The sequence below is a fragment of the Nymphaea colorata genome, chromosome 2 (genome assembly GCF_008831285.2).
Source record: "Nymphaea colorata isolate Beijing-Zhang1983 chromosome 2, ASM883128v2, whole genome shotgun sequence".
Lineage (NCBI taxonomy): Eukaryota > Viridiplantae > Streptophyta > Magnoliopsida > Nymphaeales > Nymphaeaceae > Nymphaea > Nymphaea colorata.
The window spans coordinates 12,524,405-12,550,844 of record NC_045139.1 but is presented as its reverse complement, the minus strand read 5'-3'; the positions used below and the strand labels follow the sequence as shown (position 1 = coordinate 12,550,844).

Genomic DNA, 26,440 nt, shown 5'->3' with positions numbered 1-26,440 from the left:
TTCGCCCCTGTGGATACTAAGTAGTGAAATAATTTTATACTTTAACTTGGAAGTAGACTTCATCTATTTATAAATGTAAGAGTATATCCCAAAGGTATCTGACCTTTGCAGGGAAATCTCACTATCACAAAGACAAAGTGTAGAATTCACCTATTTATAAATGTAAGAGTATATCCCAAAGGTATCTACCTGCTTTGAATGTTCGCAGTGAAATCTCACTATCACAAAGACAAAGTTCATTGTCTAAATTGACACGTATCCACAAATAGACAAAGTTAAATGGCTCATACGCAGGCCAGTATAAACCAATATATTAATGTTAAATTACTTAAAAATGACTGTCAATTTTTTTAGGTTGGCTTATTTTGTTCCGGATGTGGATTTGTTTGAAGAGAGAGAGAGTTTTTTTTTATTTTATTTTATTTTATTTTACCGATGTTGAGAAAAGGTGTTGAAGATACCGCTTGCGGAGCTGCGGGTTTCAGGAAAACCGTTGGAGAATTTCCGAGTAATACAGAAAAGGATGGAGGTGGTTTTAGGAAAAGATCTATTTTCGAAGCAGCTCTTCGTTTTACTTTCTCTAATACGGCTTTACTAAACCCACCGGAACTCGACTCATCTGACCCTAGTCTTTTTTTCACTGTCAAAATTTGTATAACCATAGTTTTTTTTTTCTTCTTTTTAAATGAATGTTTTCTCATAAGCCGTTAAATTTCGAAAATGTCATTTTAAGGCTTGCCCTTATGTTTATTACGCTTTTAAATGCGTGCGGATTCTTTTCTCTAATCCAGGACCTTATATTTCTAACCAATGTCAACAAGAGGCCTCCACTTAAGCTATCGCATAGGAGTGCAATTCTTTTCTATTGCTGGCAGTGCCCTTTTAAATCAAACAACTTCCACATTTTTCTGTGAAAAAGGAAAGGATTGGAATAAGTTTCCTTCATGATAACTTCCATTTCAAGGTGGAACTTCCTATAGTATATAATATCCTGCAGTGTACCTTAAGAATGACAGCAGGAATGTGATAGCTCTAGGGGCGTTACATTTTTTGCATTGCTTGTTGGAGTAATGGAGGTAGAGCTATTGACTAAGTCTAAAGGTGTGGTCGAGGTGATTTGTAACAATGGGAGTTTCATCAATCGTTGCTGCAAAGAAGATTTTTGTACAACAGGTTATGGGGTGGCTCCCCAAATACAATCTGGTTTGTCTTAGAGATGACCCAGCACTTGAGGTGAGGTGTTTCATCAGCTCAAAAGAGTGCATAGTGCCCACTGTCTGTATGACATAATCATATTTTTGATGTAATTACTCTCACATTTTTTTGTCAATAAATTTCGAGGTAACCCCAGCATCAGTTCTCCGAAACCTGAACTAGAAGGTAATGGTGAATGTATGGCTTTTGATGGAGGTGGTCTTCCCGAGCATAACCAGGTCTTCTCATATGTTGATTGTAAGGAATAATTTGGTATCCATTCAAATGAATGGCTGGTGGATGGATGGATGGATGGTGAACAATTCAAAGGGCTACTTGAAAAAGTAGTAATCTGTAATCGGAGTTTAAATTTAAATTTTCTAAAAAAAAAAAATTCTAAAAAAAAGTAGTAACCAGGTCAGACCTAAATTTAAATTTTCTAAAAAAAAAAAGCATGTGCTTTGTTAAACGCTAGATTTTAATCCTGATATTTAGCTAAAAACCAAGATTTTGATCTTGAGATTTTGGTGGCATTTGTTATACCCCACAAAAGATGTTCAGTGACACTTGTTGAAAGCCACTAAAAATCATATATTTTGTAGGGACAGAGAGAAGGGACTCTTGAAAGTAAAGTGGGAGAGAGGTAAGATGGGTTGAACGATAGGTCATGCGTTTGATAGGTGATTTCTTCCTCACCTAAGTCCTGAAACAGCCGTAAACCTCGAGGTAGAAAGAAAAGGCTTTTGCCTCTTCGAAGTATCTTCCCCAGCTCCCACTTCATCCCAACTTCTCACATTCTATAAAACCTTTCATTTATTATAATGATAACAGCATTTAATTAGATCAATCATCAAATGTGTTGGTAGAGGCCATTTATTTGCCAACACGAAAATAGGTGTTCCAAAAAAACAAGGTGTTGTTGCTTCACGTTCTATGTACAAAAAGGCAATTGTTCTTGGATTGGAGTAATTCTTGTGCTTGGATAAACTTATATCATAAAAACTGCTTGGACTGGACAAATTCTCGTACAGGATAATCTTACATCGTGAATCAATTAATTAAGCTTCCAAATGCGACTTCAGGGAGCCTGCATTAAACAGTGGACTTCTCTTTGAAATTCAATGGCTCTCTGACTCTCTCATCGCTTTATTGAATAGAAAAAGGACAACCGGCGCTTGTATCTGATGGTGGCAGACAGTTTTAACTCTTACCGGTCCTCTTCAAAAAGAGAAAATGTCAGCACATATGAAGTGAAATAACTACGTGAGCCAATTTAAATAATATGATTAGCAATATAAAACAATCGAGTAAATTTTTGTCGTTCGGTATCGCGACTGAAGCACGACGCTTTGCTAAAAGTATCATAATAAAAGATAAAAGAGATGTTGATAAATCCATTATATAATATTACCAACGAAAAGCTTCATCTCCGCCATACTTCTATTCTATGAAGTCCCTTGCGCCGTTCATCTGGGGTGATCAGCCTCAGCCTCAGAGAGAGAGAGTTATTTAATCCATGGAGATTCTCTCTCTTTATATATTTCCAAGTAGTTAAAAAAAAAAAAAAGAGGAATCTTCTTCTTAAATAGCTTAGAATTAAACAAAGTCGATTCCAGAAATCTTTCCAACTCATTACCTTGCGCTCTCTTTTGGACAACAGCGACCAAAGTTAAAACTTGAAGACTCTTTGAATTACAAGACATGGAAAGAGAACTAAAAAAAAGGAGAGATGAATAAATTATTAGGGAGGCGCAAGTATTGGTAGACTGAAATTTGTGGGCTAAAGGTAAAACCCGTGAGTCGAGGGAAGTCGAATCCAACTCCCCCTTGAATTGCTCCGGTGTTGTTTTGCAAGCCATGACGTCATTTTCAGTCGGTGCGGCGCCCGTCACTGGTCCCATGTAACCCATGACGTCATGTTGTGGGGTTGCTGCTTCGGTCGCCTGCCTACTTCCGCGGGCGCCCGCATAAACCAGCGTTGCGAATATCGGTGCATCTGGTGTGCGGCCTCGCTCGATGGATGGCGTGGCGGAGAGGATGTTAATGTATTTGATTTGAATCAAATAAATATATTTGATTTAAATTAAAAATGACAAAAAAAAATTTATCTGATTAAGAAATCAGAAATTGGATGCAGAATTAAAATAACAATCGGATTTAGTTTACATAAATATCATATATATACAATGCTTTTACATTTTGAAAGTCAAGGCAAACTTTGATCCAAAATTCAAATTTGAATTTAGATATAAACATAAATTTTATCAAGTTCAGATGACATTAAATGATGACTTTTCCTTAATTCATTTATGGGTATATCCGATTCAAATCAAATCCGATTCATTGACAATTCCTATCCGTTTTGACTGGGTGCAAAAGATGGAGCGACATCAATGTGCAAGTTGAAGCATGATAAAAACATATAATTAATTCAAAATGTAAAAATTAATTTAAAAATTAGTTCAAGCATTGACAGTTTTTTTTTTTTTGTTAGAGGGTAAAAATTAGTTTTTAAAATAGCTCAAGTAAAAAGTTAGCAAAATTCATATAAGACCCTATATGATTTAATGTATATGAAATTGAAATCCAATTAGCAACTGGATCCAAATTTCTTTATCAGATCTTGCTCAACACATTCCAATTCATGAGATGGATGATTGGGTATCGGATTCAAATCAAATCCGATTCATTGACAATTCCTATCCGTTTTGACTGGGTGCAAAAGATGGAGCGACATCAATGTGCAAGTTGAAGCATGATAAAAACATATAATTAATTCAAAATGTAAAAATTAATTTAAAAATTAATTCAAGCATTGACAGTTTTTTTTTTTTTTGTTAGAGGGTGAAAATTAATTTTTAAATAACTCAAGTAAAAAGTTAGCAAAATTCATATAAGACCCTATATGATTTAATGTATATGAAATTGAAATCCAATTAGCAATTGGATCCAAATTTCTTTATCAGATCTTGCTCAACAGATTCCAATTCATGAGATGGATGATTGGGTTCATATGTTGCCAACATGGCCAGGTCTATTTGCGTGTATACTCCTCTGCTTGTTTTTTCACGAGTCATTGTAACCTCGGGGGAGGAAAAACACCCATTTTTGCCAATTCAATGAGCAATTTAGTACATACAAAAATTTACATATAACGTGTAATAAATAGAAGACAAACAGATTTTTTACTACTGTAGCATACCTCCTTTCTTATCTTGAGATTTGGAAGCACAAAATCTAATAATTTCCTTTAGCAATATAAATATGCCTCAAGGGCCATAGAGCAACCCGGCAGCAAGGCAGTTCACAAATTTCAATCTTATGGACACTGTTATGTTCGCTATACTCAATTTGAAGGATACACCGTAGGTCTAGTTAGGCTCCAAAGTAAGATAAAACCTTGGAGTCATAAGGGTATGGTCTTAAGGGTTTTATACATAAGGAGATTTCCCTTAATTAAACATTAAAAAAATATAACGACAAATTAAGAAACATGTCTTCATGGACAATTACAAGCTCCAAAACAACAAGGTATTGCTTCCTTCCTTCTAAAACACTATAAAACCACCTTCCCTTCCCAAATTGCTAATAAGTGTTGAGAAGGAATCAAAATTATTTTGAACCATATGCTCCCGCAGAGTCACTTGTAGATAAAAGCATGCATCTTGGTGAGCCCCCATATATAAAATTCCTATCCATGTTCATAAACAAACATGAGCCAATCTAAAGTTGGAAATAATTTGAACCAAATACTTCATTATCATCCTATTAGCCCCTGCACAGGTAATGTAAATTTTCTTTCATCCCAGGCTTAATAGGCTCTCTTCCTAATGATCAACCAGATCCAACTGAACGGGTTTGAAACTGAATCGGGTTGTGAGCAAGGAACGCAATCTGTGCCGAAATGTCGTGTTGTGCCCAACCTTGACAACAGTGTTACGCATCGTTGATTGTATCCGGCTTAGCCCGATCTCCCCTTGATCCAATTTGAACTTCGGATTTAGATAGAGACCTGCAACTCTAAAGTGGATCTCGTAGTCGATTTTGAACTGGGTCACCTAACCCTTGTGCCAACTTCCAATAGTTCTAGTGTTTTGTGAATCTTCATTGGACACTTCGGGAATATTCTTGTTGTTAAGAGATTGCATACTAGAAGGAAGACCCACGCTTTATAAACAAAAAATATAATAGTTCATGTTTGATATTTTTAATTATGAGAAAGCATAGCAGAGAATATGAACTTAGAGTATCTAAGTTAGTTGCGGGTAATGCCTTTGTTTAAGGAGAAACACGCCACGAGTCCTGCAAATGTTTTAAAAGGCAGCAACCATATTTGTCTATCACCCGAATCATCATCATCAGCTAAGCTTCTTAAAAGGTAAAAAGAAATAAATCAAAATGCTTAAATCATGTCACTCTCGAACGAGCATACTTTGCGGGCACGCTATCTAAACTGGCGTACGTAATCGTGATTGACCTTGAAAGGGAACTACCAATTTTTCTTTCTTTGACTATGGGGGCATTGTGTAATGAATTTTCATTTATAAAGCTAGCACAATATATATGTAAATAAATAAATAATTATAAGACATTTATGTAAAAATAAATAAAAATTTTGTGGCATGTAGCTCCTCTAATGTTTATAAAAACCATATTTTAATGTAATGTATTCAAAATGCTTTTGTCTCTAACCAAATTGGCTAGAAGATTTTTTCGTCTACTTAAATTATTCGAATTCGAATGTTAATTTACACCTTCATACATGAAGCCTCAAATAAAACTCGCGATATCTATTGATCCAAATGGTTCAAAACAAAAGACTCAAATATACAAACAATTTTTCATATGATCATGCGGATATTGAAAATATCGTGCTAAGCACGCTATTCTCAAATTACCAAGCATGTTCTTTTGCAAATTTAAAGATCAGCAAGCAATAGAGGGATGCCCACGTTAAGAAAGACAAGGAAACCGCCAAAAGGTCCCAGTGTGGCAGGACGTTCGAGATTGCGTTTCTTCCCTTCTCTCTCTGTATCCCTCTGAACCTGCTTTCTCTCTCTCTCTCTCTCTCCCTCCAATGGAAGAGGGAAGGATTCTCCATTACAGAAACTCTGCTAACGATTTCTTATCTCGGTTCGAGCCAATCGTCCTCCTCGTGTCTCCGATTCTTACTCTCCTTCTTGCTCGCTTCGTCCACCTCGTCTTGTGCTTCGTGCGCGAGAACGGACTCCGGGGTCCCATCGTCCAACTGGGTGTGAAGGCGATCAAGTAAGAGCTCATGTACAGGTTTGACTGCTTATTTCGTAACTTCTGTTGCTGAACAGATTTGTTCTTCGCAGATTGATCCCGAGCGTGAAGAAGTACATTGAAGGAGAGAAGAAGAAGGTTGGATCGAAGATGCGCCCTTGGGATTTCTTTCCATCTTATAAGATTTTTCTTTCTTTTTATATTTTCTTTGGATTGATTTCTGGGTTTTGTTGGAATTTCATAGGTCGTTGAGAAGCTTAGTGCGAGTGTGAAGTCTAAGAAGGAGAGCTGGAGATCGGAACTGCCAAGGGTTGGGTTGGGGAGTGGCGTTATAGAGGAATTGGAGGCCGAGAAGAGGAAGGACGTTGCATGGAGAGAGAAATGCTCCGGCACGGTGTATGTCGGCATGGAATGTTTGCTTTGGTCATAGCTGCGGTCATTTGGACGGTGGGGAGTTTGAACTTTTGTGTTTTGAGTTGCAGGTATATTGGTGGTCATGAATCAGAGGGCCATTTTGCGCTGACGAACGATGCGTATTCGATGTTGGTAGCCCTTTCTTTTTCTTCTCTCTTATATCCTATTTCTCTCTCTATATATTTTTTTGGTCTGATGCAGTGATGGTCTGCAATGGTTTCGGTTGTGGGAACATGTGAAGTAATGAAGTAGTGCTCATGCCAACATAGGATACGTGAAATTGAACTACGTATTGTTCGTATTATCTTGTTAGCTCTTCCTTTCCGTTTGTCATGACTCGTGCCATTAATGTATGTATCTGCTCTGAATGGTAAAATAGTTGCATGTCTTTGTCTCATTTATGAGGCGTCTGTATGTACCTACTTTTCTAGTTGACTGACATAAATATAATATCCTGCTTCGTTTGTCCAAGTTTTTGCTTCAAATGCTTAGCTCAAGAATCTCGAACACCTCTCAAAGGATGCTCTGCGTGGAGCTAACGGCAGCTGTTTGGAACAAAAGCGTTCAGATGGCGTTTCGACGCTCAAGGGGTTTTTTAAGATTTTACTCCTTTCCAGCAGGGAGTTGGCCAATTCTCCTCCTTATTCTTGTCAATTACTGGAATTGGGTGTCTTCTTTTTTCCAACAACCCATGTAACTCAGTTCTATTGCTTTCGACACAGCTTTACTCCACCCATCGTATGGTCGAAATCCCTGCTTAAAATATGGTTTACCCACTTATCTGCAGTGCTTCAGAGGCGAGTTTATTCCGATGGGAGCGAAAGGATGCTCTTGTACGAGCATTTTCTTGTGCTTTAATTGTTAACATGTTGAAATGGCTTGTTGCAGCACTTCCAATTCTAGGCATGTCTTAAAGCAGGCCTTGTGCTGCATGTATTTCATTTATGCTGAGTGTGACGTTCTTAAACTTTCTCTAGTGATACGTATTGAGCTATGCTTTCTTGAATAGTCCGAATATGTGTATGACGTGAGCTCATTACTCCTACTCAGGATTGTGAAGTGTACGCTTCTGTTTGGCTAAGCGCTATGGCTCTTATTTTATGGATATGGTTTAAGAAATAATAACTCCGATGATGCAGATCATGTGGTTAGTTGATATGCCTACTTTCACAGGGAAAGTATTTTTTGCTTCTGGCCGAATCCTAAAATGGTTGTTGGTGTCCATTACTTGAGTTTGTCTGTGTATTTGGCTTCCTCACCAATCTCCTTTTGGATTTTCAGGTTTGCACATACCAATCCTTTACATGTGGACATATTCCAAAGTGTGGCCCGATTTGAGGGGGAAGTGATATCCATGACAGCTTCACTTCTTGGGAGTAGAGAGAAGGCTTCTGGAGGACAGATATGTGGTAATATGACATCTGGTGGCACTGAAAGCATATTGCTTGCAGTGAAGACATCACGTGATTATATGAGAATAAAAAAGGGAATCACATGCCCGGAAATGTTGGTTGAATTTCAACTCCTTTATGACTCTAAAGATATAAAGCCTGGATCTCTTTTTCATGTCTAATTGTTTTTAATACAGGGTGATTCCTGAGTCTGCTCACTCTGCATATGACAAAGCTGCTCAATATTTTAAAATCAAACTTTGGCGAGTCCCTGTTAATGCAGAATTCCAGGCTGACGTGAAGAAAATCAAACGCTTTATAAACAAGAACACAATTATGGTACATATTCAATGCTTTCCTTCTTTCTCTCAACCTTTTCTCCAATAGATTTACATTCTTTCCAGAGTTATTAATACAAAAATAAAGTTGTTAACTTTTGTTCTCCACAGATTGTTGGTTCTGCTCCTGGGTTTCCACATGGTATTATTGACCCTATTGAAGTATGTGATTTTCCAGTCAATTGTAGTCTTCAGAATTGTGATGAATGTCCTCTGATATGATATGATGTATGTTAACAATTGCTAATAAAATTTTCTCTTTCCAAATTGATATGCATCATGCCTGTTGCTGACTTTCACAGGAGCTCGGTGATTTGGCATCTAAGTCCGACATTTGCTTTCATGTGGACCTTTGTCTTGGTGGCTTTGTGTTGCCTTTTGCTCGTAAACTTGGGTATGCTTCATGATTTGCATCTAATTTACCATTTAGTAGAAAAATGAGAGGCCAAAATGTCCGCGGACCTAATTGTGCAAGGAGACTATAGACTTTTGAATTTGTGCTCTATGTATATTGACCTGCTCATAGATGGATTTTGCTTCTCCAGTTTAGGTGTTTGAATCTACCCAACTTATAACACTGTTATGAAGCTGTTCTTCTGCATATATTATTTATAAAATGCAATCAATCGGTTTGGACTGTTGGCGCATTCAGTATGTGCATAAATTAGCGTAGTAGCTAGACCTGTGATTGTTAGCCTATGTCATGTGGGGTGGGTGCAGACACTGGTGAGGGTGCACGACCCTAATATATATGTATAGGATTTGTGGATTTCTCCATCCAGATTTGGACGGGAAAATCCTTTGGCCTCTCAAGGCAGGCTGCTGCCTTGATTGGATGGAGCTCAAGATGGCTGGGTGGATTTCAGCTCCTCTCTCTCTCTCTCTCTCTATATATATATATATATATATATATATATATTATAAGCAAAGATAAGATTTTAGGCAAGCAAACATATGTCTGATTGTTTATATAAAATATAAAGGACTAAATTACCAAAATAGAACAAAAAAAGACAGACTATGATTTTGCTGTGTCGCTGACACAGAGCTATTAGTGTTTATATATATATATATATATATATATAAGCAAAAATAAGATTGTAGGCAAGCATCCATATATTTTGATTATTTATATAAAATATAAATTACTAAAGTACACTGAAATCGACCAAAAAAATGCAGACTATGATTTTTCTGTGTCCCTGACACAGAGTTATTAGTGTTTTTTTATATAATTCTTTTATTTAGATTATGGATCTTGTCATTGGATCCAACATTCAAGACCAGCCATATTCAAAGGATACATTCTCTCTTCTGGGGATTAGCATGTTACTAAGAAACCTAGGTTTGATTAATTCGTTTGTTCCTTCCTTTCTATTTTACATAATTCTTTCCATTCTATTATTGTTTGGTGGGATTTCCGCGATGATTAGAGTTTGTCCTCTAATCGCTGTGCCAGTTCCACAACTGCATCTGTCCAGCTGTGTTGACATGGTGTGGTTTCCAGGATAACTAAGTCAACCAGGCATTGATTATTTCTTTATTCTTTGTGCTCTGCGTTTCCCCTGCAGGTATCCAATTCCTCCTTTTGATTTTTCTGTGGAGGGAGTGACATCAATTTCTGCGGATGTGCATAAATATGGATTAGGTCCAAAGGGTACAAGCATTGTGTTGTATAGAAATCGTGAGATCCGTAAGGCAAGATTCCCTCTATAGACCATGCATTGGTTTTACAATAAATGTTGCTGCTTTTTTTTCAGGTTGTTTTTTTTTCCCAATAATCCATACTATTGATTGGATAAGTTTGACTTCATGACTAAGTGGGTTCTGGTTGGCCCATAAAAGGAGGGGTATAAATGGATTGAATATATGTGATTATTGAGGCAATTTTGAATCTGTGCAGTAAAATCTGGTAAAGAAATCCAGCTATTACTAATGGATCCAGAATCAGTATACAGTTTTATAACCGAATGGAATCCGGGTCCAATATCAAACTGGGATCTGATAAAAATGACCAATTGCATACGAAGATAGGATCTTATGCTAGTTGGGTCGGGATTTGGTTCTAAAAGACAGGGTTTGAATCTGAGACCAAATTTGAATCCAATTAAATGGAAGCTGATTAGTCGAATTTATTAAAAGCTTGATCCAACTGGAATCCAGAACTGCTTACATCCCTACATAAAATGTGTTGGTAACATGGGCATTAGAAAAAGTTGTCCCTTTACTGCACACTTAGTTGTCAAGGCAGCCAGGCGCTGCCTAGGCTCCAGGCATCTAGGCTCGCCTTGCCTAAAAAGCATCCAAGATGTTGCTTAATTCGGTGAATTCCACCATGCAACACCCTCTTACATGTCGCACGCGTGACTGCGTTCATGTTACTCTTGTTTGTGCAATAGGCCCACCACCATGTAGGCTCAGCTGATTTTGGAACAAAGACATTATTAGGCCATGGCTGCTGCTGTACTTGATCTTCACCTTCACTTGTATAACCATGTGCACTGCTTGAACTTCCTTGATCCATCTGTCTGTAGATTTTAGGTAAATACAAAAAAAATGTAATAGTTATATAAGTAATATATAACAACATATATATAGTAAATTAAAGATGTACATACAATATACAAAATATAATAGTGTTATGTAATATAAAGATGTACATACCGACCATACTAAATATAATGCTAATAGTGTTATATATGATACGATATATAATCTAAAAATTTATATTACAATATAAACACCCTCGTAAAGATGTTCATGGCTTCGATAGTTTGATGGGGCATTCACCTCACTATGGATGACTGGATATATAGAAATTATGAATTTATGATTACTATGGATGACTGGGTATATAGAAATTATCAACAAGAACCAAGTTCAACTCGAATAAGTGCATTTTATTGCCATACCGCCATACAAGACTAGCTTGTTTCTCTTTTTAAACCTGTTTCCTTCTCTGTTCATCCCTCTTAAATCTGTCTCAGTAATACTGTTAGTCCTCAATCCTCATACTTAATGTGTCTGATCTTTCTTCTCCTTTTTTGTAAAGACAGATCTGAAACTAATTTTTGGTCTGCTTCATCCTCTCTGAAATCTATTCCTGGTTTACAATTTTCATTGTTCTGCCTTTCTCGTCCTCCTTTAATCCAATTTTGCAGATTTTAGCATTGACATCAGGTATGGAAATACCGAACCTGACACTACATTTGATATTGAAATAAATCTGCAAATTTCTAAGTCTGTCAAGGGCACACAAGGCTGCTGTATCAAAATACGTCTGTGTAATCCTTAGTGTGCAATGTAGATGAAAGAGGGTAAGCTTTTCATTGCATTCATTCAATCCACCCTATCTCAGGAAGTGAATCTCTAATTCAAACTTCGAAAACCTAAAAGCCTAAACTAAAACCTAAAATTACTAATCTAATTAGGAAAAAGGGAAGGAAGTACAAGTTTTCAACAATCATGCCTTATGTTTTAAATATCAACATTGCCTTAATACATTGCTTGGGCCCATAATTAGAACCCTGATAAACAAGATAAACGGTCAGGTTGATTAGGAAACACACACACACACACATATATATATATATATACCTATATACATACATATATATATACATATATGTATGTATGTATGTATATATATATATATATATATATATATATATATATGTATGTATGTATATACATAGCAAATGTTTTTGTAAGAATGTTGGCTAGGCAACATTATTCCATCGTGCAATTGGAGGTCAACTGCGATAGTCAGTTACTGAAGTTGCACCAAAGTAACAAAAGTGAACTGAAGTAGATATTAACAGAGAGAAAACCACATTTGTGAGGGAAGGCCTGGCTACATCTAGCAGATAGATGGCTAGTTAAAAACAACAATATGCAGAAGTAGATACAAAAGTAGACTGAAGTTGCATCAACCTTAGAAAAATTGCTGCTGTATGCAGTAAAGAATTACAACAAATAACATATTAGAACATATAACCCTAGTGTTTAACCTATCAGTTTTCACAATAGATAACAGATTCCTTCTTATTCCAGGTATTGAAAAGCACCAAAGAACAATTAAGCTGCTGAAATATTAAGAATGCAATGGAGGATGAAATCGAAAAGAATACAACAAAAATCTCACAGAAAGTAACTGCAGGCGGCAGATTGATTTTATTCTACATAACAAGCATACTAACAAATCTGATGATTCATTCTAACAGAAAGTAACTGCATTCGTTTGACTAAGAAAATATAAATCATGCACAGCAGCACAGGTTAAGCTAAAATCTATATGAGTAACATATAACAAGTAGTCTAGTTACATACCTGTTTTTTTGGCCGCAGCAGCAAGCAGCAGGTGGCAGAAGTTGTTCCACGATGAAAGGCAGAAAAGAGTAGCCCCTTCATATAGCCTATATAATATATTTTTTGGATAAACATGCCTTCAGATTTTGAAACTGTTTCCAAGTTTATCTTAATCAGTTTCCAAAACATTATCTTTACTAATTCACACGTTTATCTAAAGGTGATAAGTCACCTTCCAAATGTACTAGGCATGCCAAATGGACTAGGCGACAGCATGCCTACGCCTAAGTGATGGACTTAGGCATGGGATTGTAAGATTTTGAGATATAACGCCAAACCACTGGATGAAATCTTTTGTAGATGCAAGAGGAGAAGAGGAGGAGGTGACTACATGTGCAATAGAGAGAGAGAAAAGAAGAGAGGGCAGCAATCGTGGCCCTTCCTCCTTGTCATTAATATAACTTAATTTATGTTACAAGTAAATACAGAAAACAACAAGTATTTACAAGTATACCACTGCCCATTATGTTTGCGTGTGGGGGCAAGATGGATCAGATCTAGGCAGACCCGATCCAATTCGTACAATCTTAACAGCCCCCCCTCAAGTTGTGCATGAGGTTTGATAATACACAACTTGTTCTTCAATTCCCAGAAATGGTGCCCTGTGATCCCCTTGGTAAAAAAATCAGCTACTTGTTGAGATGTAACTATATAAGTAGGGACAATCTCGACTTCCTCGACTTTTTGACGAATGAAGTGTTGATCAATCTCTATATGCTTAGTGCGATTATGTAGAACATGATTGAAAGCAATCTTGATCGCACTTTGGTTGTCACAGAATAAAGATGACTGAGCAATGGGAAGGGAGAGTTCCCCAAGCAGATGACGTAACCATGAGACTTCAACTGTGTGTGCAACCATTGCCCTATATTCTGTCTCAGTGCTAGATCTGGCAACCGCATACTGTTTCTTGCTACTCTAACAAATAAGATTGGAATCAAGGAAGAGATAGTAACCTGAAACTGATCGTTTATCTTCTGGATCATCTGCCCAATCTGCATCAGTGTAGGTGGAAATGTTATGTCCATTCAAAATAGTTGACTGTCTTGTGTAAATGAGTCAATCCCCAATAGTAGCCTTAAGGTAACGCAAAATGCATTCGGTAGCATCCATATGCCCTTCTGTAGGGGCATGCATAAATTGAGATACTTGATTCACTGCATACACTATGTCTGGACGTGTAAAGGTGAGATCTTGCAGCATGCCAACTATACTCCGATAGAAACTAGAATTTGAGTATGCATCACTCCCATCAGAGGCATTCAGTTTTGTGTTGAAAACACTAGGAGTATTGATGGGCTTGCAATTTGTCATACCTGCTCTATCCAGAATATCAAGAGTATATTTATGTTGCATAAGAGTTAATGTGTCACATTTTCTGTCAAGCTCAACACCCAAGAAATACCGTAGTTCGCCAAGATCCTTCATCTTGAATTCTTGTTTCAATACCTCCTTAACATGAGATATATGACATGAAGAATTTCTAGTAAGAACTATGTCATTTACATATATGAGTAGCCAAGTGGTAACTTCACCCACATGATATATGAATAAAGAATGATCAAGTGAACTTCGGAGAAAACCAGCCTGCTGTATATGAAGAGAAAATTTATCGAACCATGAGCGAGATGCCTGCTTAAGCCCATACAACGAGTTTTGTAATTTGCACACCCACTGAGTTAGATCATTGGTAGCATAACCTGAGGGTTGTTTCATGTATACCTCTTTCTTTAGAAAGTCATGAAGGAAAACATTTTTAACATCCAACTGATATAAAGTCCATCTATGTGAGACTGCAAGAGAGATGATAACACAGATCGTTCCCATCTTGATGACTGGACTGAAAGTCTCATCGCAATCTTCCCCATACTGCTGAGTGAAGTCTCTAGCCACAAGACGAGCCTTATATCTATCAATGCTGCCATCGGGTTTGTACTTGAGTTTGTAAACCCATTTTGAGCCCACTACATTCTTACCATCTGGACGAAGAACAATCTCCCAAGTTTGACATTCATTCAAGGCAGCCATTTCTTTGTTGATGGTCTCGACCCAATATTTGCTTTTGCATGCATGCTCATAGCATTTTGGCTCCACTTTTTTGCTCAATTCTGTCGTAAAAAGCTGAAAATCCAAAGAGAAATTATCATAACTTACCCATCTATCAATAGGGTGCCGCACACGTTCTGATCTACGTGGACAAGCAGTGACAGTTTTTGGAGCAGTTGCTGAAAATGATCGAAAATAATCGTCGAGTATACACTACTCTTGAAAACCGAGTAGGTGAAGACATGTTGGTTTGAATAGATGAAGGTGTGCTGTCCAACTGAGTATCTGTGGCTGTCTCGAACTCATCAATAATTCTGTCACTTTGTGCATGGAATGTATCAGCCCCTTGGCCTAATATTTCAACATTCAGCCATGAATCATATACATCATCTCTTACATTAAGTGTTGCCTGTGGCTCCTTTAAATCCTTCAACCTGAGCTCATCAAAAACAACATGTGGTGAAATATACACGCACCCAGTCTTTAGATTGTAACATCTATGGCCCTTATAATTTTCTGCATAACCCACAAATCTGCACATAACAACTCGATCTTGAAACTTATTTCTCAAGGAAACATCAACATGTACATAACAAACACACCCAAAAAGACATAGTTTATTTTAATTCGGTTGTTCTTAGTGTAAAATAAAGAAAAGAGATTTTCCTTCAAGTAGAAACAATGGTAGTCGATTAATGACATGAACAACAATATGAAAAGCTTCAGTCCGCAAATTCATGGGCAGATCTGTGTCATGCATCATACTTAGTGCACTTTCAACTATGTGTTTATGCTTTCTTTCAGCAATGCCATTCTTTTGTGGTGTATGTGGACAGAAAGTCTGTTTAGTGATTCCATGATTTAGTAAATACTCAGTAAAATCATTTGAAATGAACTCACCACCACCATCACATTGGAAATGCACGATATTACTAGAGTATTTGTTTTGGACCAAGGCATGGAATTGAGTGAACAAGCGGAAAACCTCTGATTTTCTTTTCATGAAGTAATTCAAGTGTAACGAGAATAAGAATCAATAAAAACAACATAATGTCTACTTCTGAAAGAAGAAGAAATAGGAGCAGGTCCCCAAACATAAGAATATATGGTATCAAATAACTTCGAAGCTCGCTTATTTATTGACAGAAAAGGGAGATTATGACTCTTATAAATATGACAGCTTAAGCACATGCTAAACTCATTTACTGGAATTAGACTAGACTTTTGTAATAGTCCGTCTGCAACAAGACTTTGAATGAAAGACCGACTACAATGTATTAAACGACCATACCAAATGGATGACTTATCATACTCTACTATATTGACTTCACTATGACTAGGAAAAGATGAATCTGAAACACAAGACTTGGACACATTTGGAACTTCTTCAATGGCGTACATGTCTCCATTGTGTACACCCTCAACGAATGTCTTCTTGGTTCGAGCATCATTGACATAAACAGAAGAAGGAGTAAACTCAATAGATGAATAGTATCATCAATAAGCTTTGACACAAAAATGATATTTTTCTTGATGTTTGGAACAACAAGAACAATCTTTAAAGGTATGGAGGAATGAGCCATTGATATGTGTGCATTTCCAATATGTGATATTTTGTGATGGGAACCATCTCCTGTGACAATTGAGCCTTTATCTAAATAAGAGAGAGCACTAGAAAGCTTACCTGCATCACTAGAATCTACATACCATTGTCCTTCTTCATTTTGCTTAAGATTAACTTTAGACAAGGCTGTCATTAAAATCCGTTGCACATCAGTAGGAATGTTCGATGCTGCAATCGTGTTCGATATAGTTGACCCTGCTGCCTTATTGTCGCGCCTGACTTGTTTTCTCTTGTTTTGAGGGTTATGCCAACATTCTGATTTCACATGACCTCTCTTATTGTAATAAAAGTAAGTAGGTATTCTTTTTGGTACATTTGCCTGAACATTTGTATTTGGCGTTGGAAGAATACCTCTCCCCATGCCTGCTTGTGAGTTCCAAACCCTAGGACGGCTTCCTTGAAGCATGGGTCCCAATGACTTAACATATTGTGACTGCCAGAAGGAAATAATTCTTGTCGCTGTACACGACTCGCTTCATGTTGAATCAATTTTGCTTTGAGGTCTTCAAAAAGAAAGAAGAACATGTAATACCTCTAAAGCAGTGCAGAAAACATCAAAATCTGAACCCAAACCACTCAAAGCCTGCTGTACCTTGTCCTTGTCACTGCCTGGGTGCCCAATGATTGCAAGCTGGTCACTGACATTTTTTATTTCATGTATGTATTCCAAAACTGAACGTGTTCCTCGCTTGATATCTTGAAATTGTCTCTTGAGTTGTAGAAATCTTGCTTCCGATACTTGAGAATACGTGGTAGTAGTACATTCCACAACTCTAGTGTTGAAAGATCATCATCAACGCCCGCCAAAACTTCTTCTGATAATGTGGAGGTGATATATGCTACAAGGGATTGATCATGTGCCATCCACGTTTTATATTCAGGATTAATTTCAACAATGGTTTCTTGAATTTGCCCTGAAGCATTTTTCACCTCTCGCATGATCCATTCGGGTGGCGCAGGTGTGGTGCCATTGAGATGCCCGTAGAGACGGCGACTCTTGATGAAAGGGACTATTTGACGTTTTCAAGTCAAATAGTTAGTGTGATTCAGCTTTTGGGAGATGAGTTGAGAGAGGAAAGTGGGACAATATGGAAGAATTGCGGATGTGATGGTCCATGGTTGATTTTGAGGCTAAACGTACAAGGATGAAGGCTTACGGTAGGTACTAGGGTAGACGATAGCAACCAGAAAAACTGAGAATTTTAGATTAGGGCAAACATCAAGAACAAGAGCAGAGATCAAGGATTTTAGGGTTAGGTCAAAGATTTTAGGGTTAGGGCAGAAAAACAGAAATTTGGGCAGAAATTTTAGGGTAGGGCAGAAAATAGAAATTAGGGTAGAGAATAAAACTTCTTATCGGACAATCTCAGTGGCAACAACCTATCTCTGATACCATGTAAGATTTTGAGATATAATGCCAAACCATTGGATGAAATCTTTTGTAGATGCAAGAGGAGAAGAGGAGGAGGTGACTGCACGTGCAATAGAGAAAGAGAAAAGAAAAGAGGGCAGCAACCGTGGCCTTTCCTCCTTGTCATTAATATAACTTAATTTATGTTACAAGTAAATACAGAAAACAACAAATATTTACAAGTATGCCACCGCCGATTATGTTTGGGTGTGTGGGCAAGATGGATCAGGTCTAGGCAGACCCGATCCATTTCGTACAATCTGAACAGGGATGTGGACTGACGACTAGTCCACGACTAGGCATCGCCTAGGCGATGCCTTGACAACTAAGACTGCACCTTGATCATAATCTTTGGGTGAACGTCAGTCTCTAGATGCAAATGAAAGCCCAATCCACCTGGCTAGAGGGTTGTCTTAAGGCATTCAAGTTGAAAGAGGTCAAGAACTTGATAACCTCTGTGCGTCTGTTTTCATATTCTTGTAGGGGTCTGTCTAAAGTATAACCCAGTTAAAGAAAGAAGAAAAAAGTTCCAATCTCCAGAGTCATTTTTCTCATTAATTGATTTTCACTTTTTGTGCAATCTACTTTCAGTCTGTATCTGTCCTTTGCTTGCAATTTTTAAGGGTTTCTAATTTCTTTTTCCTTGTGACATTTTTGTTGGCGCTGTCGACTATGCTCTTTGCAATTCAACAGCATCAATTTGTCGCTGGTAAGTTTATCTATTGATGCCCTTCATGGTTTCTATTAATTAAATTCTTTGCACAGGAGATACTTCAATACATTTTGTCGATTGAATCTTCTTCCTCCTCCTGGGTGTCAAAACTGCATCGCTATACTGCTCATGCTAAAGCTTATCTAAAGCTACTGAACTTAATGCCATCTTTGCATCCATTATCTCTCATTTAGTGTGCATTTCAGTGATACTGTAGCCTTGGTTCAGTTCCAAGAACCACATTACTGTCTATGGTGTCCTTTTGGTGATTGGGACGTACCTGGATCTTTCGGTGAAAAGTTATAGGTTTTCTCGAACAGTTTCTTCTTGTTGCTCTGATTTTCTGTATGGTATGGATCACTAAACGTGATTGTGCGGCATCTGACTATTGGTTCCCTTCCTTTTCCAGTTACTGAATGGTCTGGTGGGCTTTATGTTTCTCCAACTGTAGCTGGTAGCAGGCCTGGTGGTTTGATCGCTGGAGCTTGGGCTGCTATGATGTCATTGGGGTTAGAAGGTGAGTGGAAGTATGAATAATCTGAACATCTTTATGGAAAAATAGTCAGTACTTTTACATAGTTTTTTTCTTTCATTTTTTTTACAGTCTTTTCTTTCATTTTTTTTTCCTGTATCAGTTGTTGCAGTTCTTTGTTACAAATTTCTTTTTATTTTGTGTTTCTTTTGATTGTAGGATACCTTGAAAATACACGAAAAATCATGGAAGCTTCAAAGAGCATACAGAAAGGGCAAGTGTTCTTGAACCTTCACATTCCCTTTAAATAATAGATGGAAGGAAACTTGATTTATTTATCCCTTAAATTTCTTTTATTCTTAGTTTTCAGGATTAAGGAAATACCTGAGCTATTTATCGTTGGAAGGCCAGATATGACTGTTGTTGCTTTCGGTTCAAATGAGATTAACATATTTGAGGTGAATGATATTATGTCATCTAGAGGATGGCATTTGAATGCATTGCAGAGACCAAGCAGGTCAGCTTTGTTATGTCCTTAGCTTTGTGGGATTTATAAGAGAGCTCTCTCTCTCTCTCTCTCTCTCTCTCTCTCTCTCTCTATCTCTATCTCTCTCTTTCTTTCTCTCTGTGTGTGTGTGTTGGGGGTGGGGGTTGGTTGTGTCTGTGTGTGTGTATGTGTTAATAATTTGTTTATCTGTATCAGCATTCACATCTGCATCACCCTCCAGCATATTGCAGTCGTTGAACACTTTTTAAGAGATTTACGACAATCTGTAAAAATTGTGAGCTTCTATGTCCATAATCACTGTATCCTCGTATCTCGTTATTTTTATATTCAATCAGAGTTTTTATTGTGGTGTTCCAAAATTTCTGCAGGTAAAAGAGAACCCCGGTTCACTTGATGGTGGCCTTGCTCCCATATATGGTGCTGCAGAGAAAATGCCTGACAGGGGTATGGTGAAGGATCTTATTATTGCTTACATGGATAATACTTACTAATTGCTTGGGGAACACAAGGCATATTGATGCAAGAAGCATCAGCGTACATTCAGCAAGCCTTTGCTGCATTACTCGTTTGCATTATTAAGCACTTTTCTCTGTAATTATATTTTATTACCATTTAATGAAAAGTGATTGGTTCATTTTCTCGGACTTCATTGATTGGCACCCTTGTTGGCATGGGCTTGCTGTTGAATGAGGGACATCCTATTGTGAATAGGTCAGTATACTAGACCTCTTTGAAGCAAGATGAGGATCACGTATGGAAAATGATGCTCGACTGTAAGACCATGCTGGTTAAAAAAAAAGAGGAAAAGAAATCACCTGCTGGTTCTGTTAGCACGAGTATAGTCTTGCACAATTCCAAGTTCATTATTGCTTTTATAATCCTTGAGTAAATAAATTATTTACTAGTGTAACTGACAGAACGTGGTTTACAATTACCGTTAGTTGAGGCTCATTGTCCTGAGTCTCCTGACTGACTGCCCGTGGTCTGGTTCTGTCATATTTCAGTCTGGCTTAATGCGCGTGCTATATGTGAGTAGCCTTAGCAACAGTAACTGATGGGATGAGTGAGACATGTATAAATGAACAATTTCTCTCCATAATAACAAAAGCTGTGGCATACTGTTTGGCACAAAGCGATGGGAACAATCTGAAGTGCAAAATAAAGAAGCTGGTCGCTTAGAGCTAATTGGGACTGAGAATTCCAGCAATGTTGTTGAAAATGTCAGATTATTTTTGAGGTAAATCCAGGATCAAGGCCGCATTATCAATTGATATCTAGCACTGTCCAAATAGTGAAGACTGCATGAACCAGACACTGCTCGTCAACTAACTACATGTAATAGAAACGACGGTACGCGCTTGCTACCTGCAAACAGTTCAGTCAAGAATCTGTTAGGTTCTTTGATGCCTTTGCTGTTCACGATTGCTTGTCAAAAGAAGTTATTACTTGGTACTACTTAAACTGTGGCACTTGTAGCGACAGTGTGGACTAAGTGGCGCTTGGACTTGTGTTGAACCTAGACGTTATTGAGGCCGACAGCGGTCTGGAATTGGACACAAATGCTATTATCCCGCCTCACACCCATAGGGAAAACGAGAACATCATTGGATTTTCACCATCACAACTTCTTGATCGCAAAGCGAATATTTTTAACCTCTTAGTGAAAGGTAATTGTCTGATAACTTCCTAAATACTTGTGAACCATAAAACGAGAGACATCAACAAGAGAAATGTCTTTCACTAGGAACAGGAACTTATCTGAAATTGGTAGCGTCCAGGATCTTGCTTGCATGAGCCTCTATTGAGTTCCAGATATTCTTAGTACTTAATTCTGAAAAAAATATGAGGTCTCGTGTTCAGGTTGTTGGAGGGCGTCCACTAACAGAAAATTTAAAAGGCTCTCTCTTTGACGTGCACACAGAAGTAGCCTCACATGAGTAACCCTGTAGAGTGCGATTCTTCCTATCTCTATCCTTAAACGGTGGTTCTGGAGAGAACATGCTACTTCAATTAGGTATATCAACAAATTGGATTTGAATCAAATATACTCTTAAACATATCTGTTTTTTGAGATATTTACAATATTCGGATTGAATTCTACATCGAATATGAATATCTGAATCTGAATACGAAACCCGATTTCGCAATTCAGATCCGATTGGAATCCAAATTTTAAATTCACATCTGAATGAAAATTTTAAATTGAACCCGTCCTATTTTCAAATGTAAGGGCTTGAGTATATGATATTTATTTAGAACTAAAGATGAATTCAAATACGATAGGATATTTATGTATATCTGAACATGATCAGATGTCATTTCTTAAAACCACCCAAAACAGAGAAACAAAGTCCAAACATACTCTCTTTTTGTAATGCTCAGGTAACAATCACTCTTTGTTGTTTCTTGTTCGAAGAATTCATTTGATCGCACAGGTCCAACAAATTAAGTTGATAGAAGGCATGCATTATTAGCTGCAAGTAGAGTTCATTTTAGTGCAGTGCAAACACGTGACAACCTTGGAATTTAAGTATTGATTATTATGTATTGCCACTTTTTTTTCATGTGTTTTTATAGACGTTATGGCAAGTAGAGTTCATTTTAGTGCAGTGCAAACACGTGACAACATCAAATGATCTAGATGGTAGTAGAGGAAACGGACGATTAGTGGCACATTATGATGCATCGCCGAGAATTGGACAATCAATGCCACAATGTCTGACATCATGCCCAGGTTGGTTGCTAGCTTGGTGATGCATTCTAGGATCACAGCTTTATGTTAATAAGGATTGTTCCTTTATTGATAACTATCAGTGACAAACCATCTACATCACAAATTATTAATGCACAATTCTTTTGTAAATGTTTGTTCCTTGAGTGACAAAGTTTTTTGTGCGGTTTCGCATCATTGATCGGTGATGTTTAGTAATGCATATTGTGCACCATCAGATGTTATTATTCCTGTAGTGATAATAGGTGCAAACTGTTTGTAACATGGAAGGAAGAATATGCAACATGCGCACCAACTTGACAAATTAGGTTCACCCAGTTTAATGAATCCTACTATCTAAAATATAGCATAAGCAGCCTACATGGGGATATATGAGCGACTATTTGGCTCACCATCCGAAGAGTCCATAGAGTTGAATAGGCTAGCAGTCATGAAAGATGAGGCTCATCATGAAAAGATTTTACTTCATTTTTCTTCCCTTTTTTACAATTACAAAAGGTGATCAAGTAATAAAAGATTCCAAAGCTAGCTCAGTTGCATTTAGATGTGTTCTTTGTAGGGTCCTTCATCTTCATGTACATGACTTGGCAACTCCCTCTCATCGGGGACACCAACATCTTCCAACTTGGTCAGCATCATCCATTCCAATCATTAGGTAAGCGACTTTATTCTTTGGCTATGTCATGCATGCCTAAGATCTGAAGCTTGAGAATAGAATGATTTTTCCTTCTTGTCTTCAGTAAGATGCGAGTCTCTCTCTTGGATTCAGATTCTTCCGGCTGACTCACTCCACTATCACCAACAATCTTAACAATGAAGTAGTTAGACAGCTCCCTAATGTGATTACAAATGTTTCTTGTAGTGGGTTGTGCCATTGGGTACCCCTAGGAGACCCATAGAGTTGTGTCCACTTACTCTTGTAGGAGAATAGTGCAAATGGGAACCTCTTGGAGTATCTTATAAATGAGGGTAAATTAGTTTCAAAGAATGAAAGCTCATTCCTCCTTATACCGGTCCTAGAGGAGGAAATTCAAGTAGTGGTCAAGAGTTAATTTAGATGGACATAGTGAGGTAGCACTTGAAATCTTCTTGGATTACTTTTTCCAAGAAGAAGTGAGAGGTGATTAAGGAGGACAGGAATAGAGCAATTTGTCTTTCTTTAGAATGAGGGAGATAGTCCAGAGCAATAACCACATGAATATCATGCCAATTCCCAAGCATGGAGGGGTAGTTCCCCTTAGCTATTGCACTTTACAACAAGATATATAAGACGAGACCAAAAGTTATGGCCGTAAGAGGTCGTTTGACACTTGGAACACCATGTAAGTATGAATATACCCCAAAGGTTGGACAGGTTCATGGAATACTAGAACTAGGTGTCTATGAATCTACCCCAATCTTTTGGTAAAAGTACAAAGAGTGCTTTTTAGAATCATGAAAGGAAACTTCACTTGATGGCATGAAAAAATTTGGAATGCCACCAAAGTAAGACGGGCTGGAGAGCAATGGAGACTAAGTTTCTAGATATGTGGAGTCTTATCTAGATCTGGTTAGTTTCTCCACTTGGCATGCAAGGAAGGGCTTCCCATAATTGACAAGCTGAAAAGGGAATCCAGTGGACTAAAGATGCCGCTGTGTAGGTGAGAAAGAGGAACTAGATAAGCGGGTCCTCATTAGCTGCAATGGGACGAGAACAGTCTGGGACTAGATCGTGAGAAAGTTTGAATATTGATTGGCTGGAAGGAGTTCTAAAGCATGGAGATTAGTCAAGCTGGACTAGCATAACTACATACATGGTGGCGCGTTTGTTTCCGCCAAACCTGTTGGAGACTTTGGTGAATCAATAAGAAGGTTATGCACGGGACAATGGCCGTGGAAGGACTAGAGAGCTGAGGGAATTGTTTGGAAGCATGTCTAGAGGCTAGTCATCAGTGTTTAGGCTAGGAAAAAAAGGGCATGGATAAAGTTGCATTAATTTGTTCAAACTCTGCTTTATAATTTAGTTAAACGAGATACTAGTGAGTTGTTCAGCGCATGACACGCACATTTGTAGATAAGATGCTTGTAAATTTTGACATTCTTGGCAGGTGTCTCATGTCTGCTAATTAATTTAGCAATCATAGGTGAAACAAAGTAAATTATACATATTGCATATCATTGTTCAATGAGAATTAATGATACTAACTGGTAAAGAGATCAGACGATCGAGTATGCTTGATTCTAAAGATGTGACATCTTTAGAGCTTCGTGTGGAGAGAGAGAGAGTGTGTGTGTGGGGTGGGCGCAGCTCAACAGCATCATCGATTCATTGTGTGATAGTTGCTTAAATCCAACTCGTATATGAAGTTTGACATGAGAGCTATTCACGAAGAAGATGTCAGGCGGGCTGGTCAGTTGGGTTGCATGTTCAAACTCAGTTTAGTAATTAAATAAAGTAGTTCAAACTCAACTCGGTTACTTTCTGTCATAATGCAAGCCTGACTCATTTGACAATTGATAAGCATGACTCATACAAACCATAACAACAAACTTTCTCTAGTTTTAAATGGCAATGTTTTTCTAGGATAGAATACAGTGAGCTTAAAAAAAAAGAAAAAAAGATTTTTTTTTAAAAAATTAAAAAAACTAAAAATGAGGAAAAAATAAAAGAAGCAATAAATTAATAACACAAATATAAAAAGGTAGATTTGCAACAAATAAAAATTAGAAAAAAAAAGTTTGGAATTTAAAAAAGTGAAAAAATGAAATAAGAAAAAACATAATTTTTCAAGTTTTTTATTTTCATTTTAACATTTTTAAAGTTTTAAATGGCTAATTTATTTATCACGTTTCGCGTCTTTTTCTTGGAAAACATGTTTTTTTTTATGGCTATGGTTCAAACTAATTTCCCTATGAACAGTTTGATTTATATAGGAAGCTGAGTTAGAACTTGATTGAGCTTGATATTGAGGTTGTGAGGATGTTTTAACCATCATGCAATCATATAAGTTCAATTTAGCCTTAATTTTTTTTGTTTTTGCTTATGAGCCTATATGAGTGGACATAATTTTAAATAAGCCATAAATTGAGTTATAAATTCAAAATTACTTACTTAAATGAACAACATATAAATGCACGAACGTGTAAATAGAGAACATACATGAATCGTGCATTCCACTTTCTACACCTACTTTACTCATTCTTTTGTTTAAAAGAAGGAGGCATAGAGTATCAAGGACACAATCAGTGACTTTTCTTTTACATATATATTGATGTTGACTCTACCAACCTAATCACTAAGTCTATTTCGTTAATCCTCATCCAGTATTTAAATTAAGATATAATAAAGAGAACAAAAGTGAAAGTTGTTGGGTTGTCTAATCTTTGTTTGGCTATTAACACATATTACTACTCATAGGTAATTAGTGCACCAATCAACTAAGCACACGCGCAGTAATTTTCTTCCGACCGGCATTGTGGCTATAAGCAAGGGGCCACTGGAGGCAGTAGTACTCCATTGAATTCGACGTTGAGCTAGACAGCGGAATTGATCCAAAGTACATGTGATAATCACATGTACATCACACCATTCTCTGCAATGGAAGGAACACAATTGAGAAGGCATAGCCGCAACTTTTTTAATGCGATGACAGGAATTGGTGGTGAATATTAGAGTTAGGGCCACTTTGGCGATCTGCTTAGTCACATTCTTAAAGTGATTTGACATCCTACCTATCAGGTGGTGTCGTCTAAACATTCTTTAAGAGCAAGTCCTGAAGATCAATATGGTTCATCATCAACCTTTATTGTAGTCACTATTCATTGCGAGACCGAGTGGTGGAGATTCAAAATCACTTTAAAATATCATTTAGCTATTCAATATATATCTGATGATCTGCTGATCGCCTATGGTGAATCATATTCTAAGGGCTGATGCATAAGCTCTGACTCTCCTCCATATCTCCGCTTTCTTTTGCATTGAACTTTCTCCTAATAAGCTAAGTT

The 26,440-nt window shown here is 37.4% G+C and overlaps 1 protein-coding gene across 1 annotated transcript; it reads left to right on the top strand.

The window, feature by feature from the left end:
* Nucleotides 1-435: 435 nt before the first annotated feature.
* LOC116249107 (sphingosine-1-phosphate lyase) lies at nt 436-20,359 on the top strand. Its single transcript, XM_050075889.1, has 16 exons — nt 436-529; nt 6,153-6,462; nt 6,534-6,579; nt 6,686-6,837; nt 6,924-6,983; nt 8,137-8,361; nt 8,444-8,585; nt 8,696-8,746; nt 8,887-8,978; nt 10,156-10,282; nt 18,727-18,742; nt 19,155-19,262; nt 19,437-19,491; nt 19,588-19,734; nt 19,921-19,999; nt 20,094-20,359. Exons 1-16 carry the CDS (start codon nt 436-438, stop codon nt 20,214-20,216), a joined length of 1,827 nt encoding a protein of 608 aa, XP_049931846.1. The 3' UTR covers nt 20,217-20,359.
* The last annotated feature ends 6,081 nt before the right edge of the window (nt 20,360-26,440 follow it).